This window comes from Triticum aestivum, chromosome 5B, assembly GCF_018294505.1.
Source record: "Triticum aestivum cultivar Chinese Spring chromosome 5B, IWGSC CS RefSeq v2.1, whole genome shotgun sequence".
NCBI classification, from domain to species: Eukaryota; Viridiplantae; Streptophyta; class Magnoliopsida; order Poales; family Poaceae; genus Triticum; species Triticum aestivum.
This window is the reverse complement of record NC_057807.1, coordinates 560226296-560237765: the sequence shown is the minus strand read 5'-3', so window position 1 is coordinate 560237765 and position 11470 is coordinate 560226296. Positions and strand designations below refer to the sequence as shown.

Here is an 11470-nt window from a genome sequence, read left to right as displayed (position 1 = left end):
GAAATGGCGGGAGGGGGGAGGGGGGTGGGGTGGGGAGCGTGACGGGGGAGAGAGACTGGTGGGGGCTGCGCTGCGGTGCGGAGCGGAGGGGGAAGAATAAAAAGAGCGGAGCCGAGAGAGGTCTCGAGCCGTCAAAACGAAGGGGTTTACACGCGAGTTTGGGCCTCGTTGCTTGAGCGGAGGCCCAGGCCCGGCTACGAGGCGTTGGACCCACATGTCAGCCAGGGTGGAAGGTGTGAGCAGTGGAGTAAATGTGGAACCATGCTGAGTAAGCAGACTACAGCTATATGGATGGAGGGAGCAATAAGTTCTTCTTTCTAAAAAAGCAGAAAAGAGAATCAGGAAAGATACAAAATCTAGTAGGAGTACTAGTAATGTTTCCAATTAAGGCAGCAATTGATGGCAAATGCGAGCTGGCGGGAGCGAGGTAGTATTACCATTTTTGTTGGGGTGGTACACTCCATGTGCATGTTTCACGACAAAAATTCCTCTCCTCTAGCATACTCCCTTCATCCGGAATTACTTTTCGCAGAAATGAATGTATCTAGGCGTATTTTAGTTCTAGATATATCCATTTTCTACAAGTAATTCGGAACAGAGGGAGTATTATGTTAAGAATACATGGTGTGTGCCCCCTATTCGAGCGTAGAAAATGATAGATATATGTGGTCTTGCTTCCTTCTCCCGCATGCACCCTTCGCTCTTTGTTGATGTCTCCTACTCTGTGAGCTTTAACACCTCTCATGGTCATTGTCTATAACCGCAACCCTTTGAAAAGTATATTGTTGTTAGTTCATTATAGCGTATACTCAAATATATCCTAATGGCCCTAACGAAATAGAATTCAAAACAGGATCATTGTCTATCTTGGTTTGCCTATCATTCACCCATTGTATTACACGAGAGTTGACAAACCCACGACTTATCACATTGAAGTGAGGTCAGATTGCTTGGAAGACACATAGGCGATTTTGGATCCACTAGGGAGTAAATTGCACAAACCATCACATACGGGGCTAGGGTAAACATATTGGTACCAAATTTAGGACAACTCACGGAGAGCCACCAACTTTGTGCCTAATGAGTAACAGAACACACTGGTCGTCGGTTGAGCTCGTGAAAACAATGAAAACGACAGGTTGGGTCATTCAGACGCATGGGTGATGATGAGGTCATAGAGGAAGGGTGTGTTCGTCCAGATCTTATACTCCTCATTGGTCAGCCGCTCCTCATCCTCGTCACGGAACTCCTCCCCTTTCTTGCCGCCGGCTTTCGGCATCGCCGTCTCCTCGACAGGGTTAAGGTTTGGTTTGGGTGGACTTTTGGGTTGTGGCAAGGGGGGTAGATCGAGGGAGGGCGAGGGTTGAGGGGGTGAATGGGCGTGATGGGGGAAGGAGAGACTGAGGGGTGTTGTGGTGTGGTGTGGTGCGGCCCGAATGGGAGAGAATAAAAAGAGCGAGTCGAGAGAGGTCCCGAGCGATCAAAGCAAAGTGATTTATCGCCTGAATTGATATGCGCATTTGGGCCTCGCAGCTTGAATGGAGGCCCGGGCCCAACTACGAGACATTGGACCCACATGCCAGCCAGAGTGGAAGGCATGAGCAGTGCAGTAAATGTGGAACGAGCGGTTGTACTATGAGGTAAGCAAATTGCAACTATACAGAGGGATCAGTAAGTTATTTCCAGAAAAGCAGAAAAGAGAACCAAGAAAGATAAAAAAAAGAATAGGATAGCAATTGAAAACACTGTGAGTTGGCGTGAGCAATGTGCCACTTTTTTGTTGAGGGTACATAGCGTGTGCACGCCACGATAAAAATCCCTCGCTTTCGACACTTTTTATGTTAATAAGGATACATACCGTCCACCCTATTCGAAGATAGGAAACGACAAAATAGGTTGTCTTTCTTCTCCCGCCTTGCAATGTCTCTCACTCTCGTGAGCTCTACACCTCTCCCGGTCATTGTCTATAGCCACAACCCTCATAATTTCCCTGCAAAGAAAAAAAAACCTTAAGCTGAACTAAATAGTTTGCAAGGAAAGATTTAATGTGCTATTATTCTGAAAACTTCATTGTTGTTAGTTCATTATCGTATACTTGGAGATAGCCTAACTGGTTAGTTCATTATCATATACTTGCTTAACTGCCCTAACGAAAAGGAATTCGCAACAACCAACCCTGCTTGACAATCAAATTGGACGCAACCATATCAAATCGAGGTCAGATTGCTCAGAGGCCATAGCTGCCGCAATCATCACGGAATGCTCCCAGCTAAGCGTTCAGATAGGCAATGCGCATTGTGCTCGCGAAGCTATCGAGGTAGCCTTATGATCCTACACCCAGATTACCATTTGTTTTCTGGTCATGTCACACTAGATCTTACAAACATGGAGCATATTGCAAATATAACCTTAAACCCTACAGCGACCATCCCAACAATTACGTGGTGTCCATCTCACATATACACAAGGAAAAGAAGCAAAAGGCATATATCTACCAAGTCCAGTTATGTACATACGCCACAAAATGTGTATGCAGAAGCTTCTGGAAGAACAAATGCTGTAGTTTTCTGCAAAAACAATGGATGAAGATAGCTTGTTGCTTCACTTCTCAAGAAGAATGGATCTTCGCTGCAGATCCCGTCGCTAACATGCTAAGTTTAGGTGATAAACCGACTATTCCAGAGGAGTTTCAAGATCTGGTCTTTGGTCCATGGTCTTTGCCGTCGCGCCATCAGGGAAAGCGTCTGGATATGTTGTTGCTAACCTTGATTTCATGCTTCTACAATAACAGCGTAAAAGACAAGTTAGCTACGCCGGAGAACTACTATAGAGGTACAGTTCAAAATAACAGTCCTGGAGAAGAGAATCATCTTGTAGATAGACAAAATGGCACTAGAAAATTAATAGGATAGAGGCTGAAAAGCAGCTGACACTTTAGAAGAAGAAGAATCATGCCAGAAGGTACCTCAGCTTCATGAAAATATGGTCAAGATCATCCTTCATTGACTTGAGAAGGCGAGCTTTGCTAGCAAGGTCACTGGACACCTCCGCAAAGCATTGCTCAGAATACTCGTTGAAATGTGTGAGAACTGCATTACTATCTTGCAATCGCCCCAGTCTGCAAAGTAACAGTATGGATGATCATTAGGCCACAATTCCGAAAACTTAGATACATGTCATTTAAGCATTCAGAATTACACAAGTCTAACAACGTAATGGATGCCAACCTAAATGTTTCAGTAGCTAAAATGCTCTAAGTGGAGAGTGAGAAGCACTCTCAGCAAAAAGGGAAAACATAGCGCCACTACTAAGAGATGTTATTAATTACGTTACCATGGAACGATTTTTGCAGAAAGGGGGGAAGCAGGCTGGCTTGGCATTACAGCATGCACTAACCAAGGCCAAGATTACCAGCATTTGTTGCATAAGTGTACTGACTAAACTTGGAATCTCACATTTTTCCATAGGGCAAAGTGAGGGTCGGAAATATACGAATTAATTAGGCAAGACTTCAATTTACTAGGGAAATGAGGATATGGCTTGTTAGGCAAGTACAGATCAATTTTTCTGGTCCAAGTCAATCTTCCCTACAAAAGGGACAGCTTGTACCTGAGATGGATTACCCAAGGAGAACAATCAATCAGTATTCAGTAAAGATCTAATCCCAGTCCCCAACCTTCCCTCCATTTCAACTCGGTACCATGGCTGGCATGTCATTGGTCTCCAACCTTGTCACGTGAATTGGTCTTGTGGCCAGTACCAAGTTTAGCACGTCACAGGGTCAGGTCAGGCAGCCCACACTAAAGCATGGCGCGTGGAAAAGGGAAACTGAAATGTCACATATCTATGGCCAAAAATGAAACGGACAGAAGTATGCTTTCTTTTTGTAATACCAGCAATATCCATTACTGAATGAGCCAGACTCGAAAATAGGTCTTATGCTTTGCTATTAGCACATTACCAATTTAGTGGATGACCAATGACCCAGACCATGTTGTATTGGCATGAAGACAATGGAGAAATCTGGAACTTAAACCCCAAGTAATTTAGATGAGCAGTTGTGCTATACTCCCTCCATTTCCCTGGAACCTGTTGTTTTGGAGGCATAGGTAAAATCCGACTTTTGGAACTTATATCAATATCCTTTGAAATATTTAGATTAGATAAATGAAAAATCATACGTGCAACTTTGTCTCAAGAAATACTATGAAAAGACATAATGGTGTGGGTTTTAAAATATATTACAACAGAAATCAGTCACCACAGTTGCGCTTTGAACCGTGCCGATGTCCAAACGACAGCATGAAGGAAACTGGATGGAGTAGTCAATTACCCACCTATCCCATTAAGGAAACAGCTAATCATAAAACTCTATCAAAGAAATCAGAGCAATAACAAGCAATGGCGTACTAAGGATAAATGTATCATTTGATATTATGCATGCTTAAATAGAGAATAGAATATGCAGCGAATAAATCACTAGCGATATCTGCGTAGCGAGTATATCTGCCAGGAAAAGATGCCATTTATGAAAGTCGAAAGCTGTTATTTTCTAGAAAGGGGGCTAGGAGTTCAAGAGGGAAAGTGGCACGCGCATTACCTGCATAGAATTACTGCAATCAATGAAAAAAATCTAGGAACTATGACCACCCTATGCCTGTTGGACTACAAAACTGTTAAGCCAATAGGTACAGAGAGTTAGTGGGTTTGAGAAATTATATACGACCATGAAACATAACTGACTCATTACACATGTAAGAATGAGAGCACTTAACCTTTTCGCAAGCTACGACCACTTCAAATTACATGCATTCCCTAAACAACATATACAAGCCATATGGAATTGTCGACAAGTATAACCAAATAAATTTTAACATGTACTCTCACCATTCCTAAATATAAGTCTTTTTAGAGATTCCAATATGGACTACATACGGAGCAAAATGAGTGAATCTAAAATAAGTCTACATACATCCGTATGTAGTTCATATTGAAATCTCTAAGAAAACTTATATTTAGGAACGGAGGGAGTACTTGATTTAAAAAAAATTGCTAACAACACATTCCACAGCTGTTTCAGGCTGACTAGAATCTCAGTGCAATCCTTTACAAATTGTACAAACTCTTGTTTGGGAATACAAATCAAGGTTCAGGTAGGTGGGCGCCACATGCCTGTGCAAAAAGAGGCATAAGGCAGATGTATCACAGCAAGCACCACAAGTGCTCAGGGAGGAAAATGAGAAACAAAAGTGTAAGTGTACAGTAAGGTGTCTCCATGATACTGATAGCACCAAAAGTCCCAGCAATAGAACCTAGTACTGCCTATTTACATGTTTATCAGATTTGATTCATGAACCATTTCAGACGCAACTGGACAGGGATGCACGGGTGTATGAGTGTTTAGGATGCAAAGAGGAAGGCGGTTGAACAGCTAGGCAGACAGTGGAGACGAAAATTGGATGTGGCAAAGGGACACCAACAGTTTTATTATCCTTGGTATCACAGAGATAATGTTGTGCGCATATATAGTAGAAGTATAGCACTTGGAACTTTTATAAAACTTATAACCAGCCATATATTTGACAGCCCATCACTAAATGCAAGCATTGGCTTAACCCGATAAGCTCTTTCTAGTTGTCTACTCATCAGTCATCACTAACAAATACCCAATTAAGAGGTAATAGGATCAAAAGAGCTAGGTCATAAATAGTGGAACACTCAAAATGTGCATGTGGCAACATGCCACTGATATGGTGTGCTCATATAAGCAGTAGTACAGAACCATCACTAACAAACACCTATGCATTTAACGAACCATGGCTACTAACACCATCAATTAGCTCAACTCCATAAGCTCTTTCCACTCATCAGTCACGCATAACAATTGTCCAAGTAAGAGGTCGTATGGGGGGTCTTACTATCGGATAAACATGGAGGAAACATTGGATGGGCCAAGAAGTAGAATTTGATGCGGCCAGATGAATCAAACTATTAACAAGAGGGGCCAAAGTATGCGACAATTAAAAGTTTATTTGACATTGTAATGATTAACAGCACCATGTGGATGCACTTAAGAGGGCACGGAGTAGTCATAGCTCCTGCCAGTCTCCCTAGTCTCCCACGCTGCGCTGAAATGAAGGCTACCAGCAAACTCGTAACATCCCAGATTTCTTCCCAAGATCCACTTACTTGTAAGATCTAGTGCCAACAGGTGGCCCTTGATGACAGAAAAGCATAGTGTCGATTTGCTCCGCATCACTAGATCATTGATTGGTCAAATCTCCAAGCAGTCAAGCATGACACAACCTTCAGGTTTCCATACCAACGAATGCACCGAATTCACATCATCTACAATTGTTCAACCTAATCCGCACTTGGAAACTCTTGAAGGGAGGAGCAATCAGTAGATTTTCGCTATGGTTGTAAACCAAGTTAAGCACAAGCAACCTATGATAAAACTGGGATTTTACGAGATCGCTGGCAAAACTTAGGGGCGGTATTCTCATGTGTCGGAACAAATCGAACTGAAATCAAATGACGAGCGAAGGCGTCGGGGACGGGGAGTCGCTCACATGAGGTGCTGCGCCTGCTTGATGGACTCCACGTCCTCGGCGCTGACGAGCGACCTGAACTGCGCCGCCACCTCCGCGGCTGCCGCGGCGGTCTGCGGCGATTTCTCCATGGCTCACCCCTCTCTTCCTCCCCTTCGTCGTGAGCTGGTACCGCGGATGTGCGCAGGGGATTCACGTGTGGCGGTGGCGAGGTTACGGGGCTGTGGGATCGGCTCTGACGCTGGCTCCAGCGGTAGCCTTGTCGTCGGCGGCGAGGGCGGTGGACGGAGAGGAGAGGCTGTGCGATGTGGGTAGGCGTTTAGATCGGTGGAGGCGGAGTGGCCGAATACGCCATCGACGTCGAACTGGGCCGGGTAAACAGGCCGTTAAGTTGATATACTAGATTGTGTGGGCTTGTACCGTCCTATGCCAATCTCTACTCTTTTTTCTTTTTCTTTTGAATTTCTTTTTTTTGAACAAACGAAGGCACCAAAGGTGCCAAAAATTCCATTCAGCTCAAAGGGAAGTACAAGTCAGATACAGAGTTCTGCAAAAGAAGAGAAGAAAAAGTGATACAGTAGAAACTCTGAGAGGGAGCTGAAGGAAGGATCCTAAAGAGGCAAAGTGAACAAAAGTTCAATGCCCTGAGCAACATGATCAGATTACAAAAACTAGCAAATATATAAAACTATTCATGCATGTTCCTGAGAATAACTCCATGAAGAAGAATATCGTTCATCTTGATCTACAACTGGATTTTGCTTGCATTAGAAACGGTACACCGTATGCAGCTGAATACCTTCAAGTTGAAAACCTGACAATGTATTTGCCACTGGACATGGAGAAGATGAATGAGAATGAGCAGAACATGTCAAATAGGGTCCTCCAATAGATCGGAAAACCTGCTGGGCAAGGTTATGAGCAATTCCATTAATGTCCCTGGAAATGTGAAACACCTGAGGATTTCGATCAGAGGTACACTTAACAAAGGTCGCCAATTCTTTTCTAATATTCCAATGCGAAGTAGAATGAGAAATGTTACGAGAGGCAGCATCAGAGGCAAGCGAAAGACAGTCCGTAAAAAAAGTGGGACAATGAATATTAAGTCGAGCCGCCAACTAAGCTACACCGGCAAGAGCTACATCTTCTGCTTGAAGAGGAGTAGAAGTAGGAGGTGCCGAAGCTTGAACCTGAATATTGATCTCACCTTGGTTTGAAGGAATACAAATATAGACACTGAGGCCTGTCCCCACTTCTCCATGTGTAAGACCTGGGATTTTTGAGGACCGAAAGCTGCATCAAAAAATCTTAGTACCAAGGACCAATAAATCAGACTTTAGTGTGCGGCCCTGTATAGGAAGATCATTAGAAGCATGTTGATTATTATTAGAGGATTGCTTGTTAGGGAAATGGAAAGGCTCCTCTTGAAAGCCATAATCCGTATTAGCAACAACAATTTGGACTTGATAAGGAAGATGCTTTTTGCGACCAAACAGAAAATCATTTCTAGCTTTCCAAATGCACCACAAAAAATTGAGAACATTATGCAAAGAAGCATGAGGATGGCCCATAGTAACAAGATGCATAAGAATGGAATGCATTGTGGAGTGTCCTTGAACAAGAATGTCAGATCGAAGAAACCAAGGGGACGAGAACCAAGCTGCTCTAGCAAAGTCACAAAGAAAGAATAGATGAATATCATCTTCTGGCTGAGCACATCTGCAGCAGTTTTGAGAGATGTGAATGGAAAAATGACCTGCTCTCATTCCCATAGGCAGAGCCCTACTAAGAAGTCTCCAAGCAAAGGTTTGAACTCTAGGAAGCAAATTTTTCTGTTTCCAAATAGTCTTAAGAAAGTTTTTCAAGTATGAAGAAACATCCACAGGAGCAATTCTAGGATGAGCATGAATTGCCTGCAAGCAAAGTTTATAGGCAGATTTGAAAGAGCAAATACCATTAGGAGCGAGAGCCCAACAAAGAAAATCTTCAGTATCATCATCAATAATATCCAAACTAATAATATGAGAGGCAAGAGGCTCCTGAAAAAGAGAGAAAATAAGTTCATGATTCCATCTTTTTTGACCAGGCAACCAAAGATCTCTAACCAAAGAAGGATAAACAAAGCCTGGCTGTTGAGGAATGAGATAATCATGAATAGAATTTCAAAGATTGCACCAAGGCATGCTCCACAACGTAATATTACCTTGAGTGAGTTGGTAAAAAGCATGTTCTTTAAGCTTAGGCAACATTTTTAAAATGGAAACCCAAAAAGCAGATTTAGGAGGAGTAGTCGTAGCTCTCCAAATGGTAGAAGTATGAAAATATTTGGCCTGAAGAACACGATACAAATGAGAAGAAGGATTTTTTGCTAGCCTCCAGGCTGCAGTGAGGATAAGGCTTTCATTTATCGCTTTTAAATTCCTGATTCCTAAGCCACCCTCTGCCTTGGAATTAGTAATATCCTTCCAAGCCCTAAGGCAAAGACTCTTTTTCGAATATGTTTCACGAACACCTGTCCACCAAAAATTCCTAATGATAGCTGTGAGTTTAGCAATGATTTTTTTTAGAACAAAGTGTTGGCCATATAATAAACTGGAATAGTTGTGAAGACAGAGCGAATAAGTTCAAGCCGAGCAGCATGAGAGAGCATATTTGCTCTATAAGAGGGCAGCTTGTTCAAAAATTTATCTAACACAAAATTATAAGCAACACCTCTATTTTTAGCCGGAAGAACAAGAGGATGATCAAGATGAGTGAAATTAGCATCAAGATTAGCAACTGGAAAAAATTGCTTAATGTCAATCATAGTGGCTTGCGAAACATGAGAGCTAAAAAGAATGGCAGATTTATTCCAATTAGGAGTTTGGCCAGAGAGAGCACAAAAATGTTGAATGAGATTAGCCATAGCTTGTGCCTCTTGGCAAGATGCTTGCCCACACACCAACAAATCATCTGCAAAAAGAAGAGAATGCACAGAGGGGCAATTTGGTCCAAGAGAAATACCCTGCAAATGATTAGCCTGAAGAGCCTCATTGAGCATGATAGAGAGCTCATTAATGGCAATGACAAACAAATAAGGAGACATGGGACAACCTTGTCGGATACCTCGGCAACTTTTAAATTTTTGAGAGGCACAGAAAACGTAGGCGAAGAGATGCAAGCATGAACCAGATTAACAAAATGATCATGAAGTCCTTTACGTGTCAAAGCTGAAACAATAAAATTCCATTCTAAACGATCAAAAGCTTTGGCAAGATCAATTTTAAGCATGAAAACATCATGTTTCCAAGATTTGAGCGAGAAAGAGTGTGCAATATATGTTCTGAAACTGAACTTTGTGAACTAGTATAACTTTTTTTGGATACAGATATATTGGGGACAAATGCTGCTCTGAAGGTGAAGCTGCTGTAAACAACTTCAGTGTTGAAACTAAACAAAAGGACGGGCGAACAGTAAGTTGTTGCTCTTGTGCTTGACCATCCACCGACCCACGCATGCAGCAAGTCTTTAATTTTTTTGTCCTCCGCTGACAATCGATCTCCACACTGCTGGGGATAGAATAGAAGCGGAGAGCTAGAACATAGCCTCAATTCCACAGCGCTCGAAGATGTAGGTTCTGCTCTTGTGCTCGACCATGCGCAGCTTGCCTCTGCTTGCTTCTCCGTTCACGATCTCCACGCCGGTGAGGATAGCAGCCGTGTGAGCTGCTAGCTCTTCATCATGCTTCTGGGGTTCCATGAAAACGCCATAGGTTTTGGCTATGCAAAACCTGTTGGCCCCCAGGTACACCATGCTGCTCCGAATCAACAGCCAGTGGTTGGGAGGGCCGGAGACTCGCCACCTGCGCAGCACCTTGGGAGCGCGGTCTAGGGACGAGAGGTCGGCGGCGCAGAGCTCGTGCTGGCTCTCACCGCCCATGCCGAACCAGAGGCCGTGGAGCTCTGGAACTTGCAGGGCGCGTCCGTGGAAGGGCATCACCCAGCGGCCTGCCTTGGTCCACTGGTGGCTGGACGTGTCGAAGCAGTAGGTGCCGAAGGCGCCTTTCTCGCGGTCCGAAGAGATGCAGATGGTCTTGCCGTCCTCGAGCAGCGCGTATGACTGGATGGTGCGGGCTTCGCAGGCCGGATCGTCGAGGTAGGGTGGCGGCGGGAGCTTGCGCCAGTGCCAAGCCTTGTTTTCGTCGCACCTCCCGAGCCCGTATGGGTTGTAATGGACCAGAGCCTCGAATTCGCTGGCGTAGGAGCTGCTGATCGCGTAGAGGGAAGTGGAGCGACCGGAGTCCTGGGCGCCGTTGGCGCTGGCCTTGGTGACGCACAGCGAGATGGGACCCCGCCACTTGGAGGAGTTGAGGCGGGGCAGCATCTCAATGGAGCCGCCATCGTCGGCGTCGGCGTCGTACAGGACGGTTTGCCCGACGAAGTCGACCGCGACGATCTTGCCTTCGCCGCCGCCTCGTCCGTAGAAAGGCATGAATTCGAGCGTCAAGCAGGCCTCGCGGGATGATTTGAATCTGACCACCGGCTGGGTGAGTTCCTGGGTGCTCCTGTACGGCAGCGACATCTTATTGGGCTGCGCATGTGCCGTGATTGCCTCTGCCGCCGAGGGGTAGAAGAGATTCTCATGGGGCATCATGCGGCTCAGCCAATACGAGCCGCCGCCGCCGCCGCAGCCGCCGAAATCCTTCATCACCAGGTTGATGAACTGCCGGGAGAACATGGCCGCTGGAAGCTGGATTCGTTCAAGATGCAAGAGAGGATTCTGGAGGGGATCGGAGGAGGGGGTGATAAGGGGAGGGGGAATGGCAATCCCTACTTCCGTCGCGTCAAATAAGAGCGCTCTACCCAAGGCGACTAGGGTTTTACTATTCCGCCAGTTTCCGCTTCATAAATAAAGCAACCAGCCAAAAAACCTCAACCATC

The 11470-nt window shown here is 44.7% G+C and overlaps 1 protein-coding gene across 1 annotated transcript; it reads right to left on the bottom strand.

Annotated features, from left to right (window-relative positions):
* Positions 1-2295: 2295 nt before the first annotated feature.
* LOC123113216 (kxDL motif-containing protein 1) lies at positions 2296-6886 on the bottom strand. Its single transcript, XM_044534402.1, has 3 exons — positions 6573-6886; positions 2966-3118; positions 2296-2779 (listed from the first exon to the last, which is right to left on the bottom strand). Exons 1-3 carry the CDS (start codon positions 6680-6682, stop codon positions 2674-2676), a joined length of 369 nt encoding a protein of 122 aa, XP_044390337.1. The 5' UTR covers positions 6683-6886; the 3' UTR covers positions 2296-2673.
* Positions 6887-11470: the final 4584 nt, after the last annotated feature.

What these genes read in the sequence shown, in the direction of transcription:
- LOC123113216 (XM_044534402.1), bottom strand. Translation starts at nt 6,682, where the DNA reads ATGGAGAAATCGCCGCAGACCGCCGCGGCAGCCGCGGAGGTGGCGGCG. An exon ending in AAGCAGGCGCAGCACCTCAT is followed by an intron (nt 3,119 to 6,572) that starts GTGAGCGACTCC and finishes GTTACTTTGCAG; the next exon opens with ACTGGGGCGATTGCAAGATA. An exon ending in CATATTTTCATGAAGCTGAG is followed by an intron (nt 2,780 to 2,965) that starts GTACCTTCTGGC and finishes CTGTTATTGTAG; the next exon opens with AAGCATGAAATCAAGGTTAG.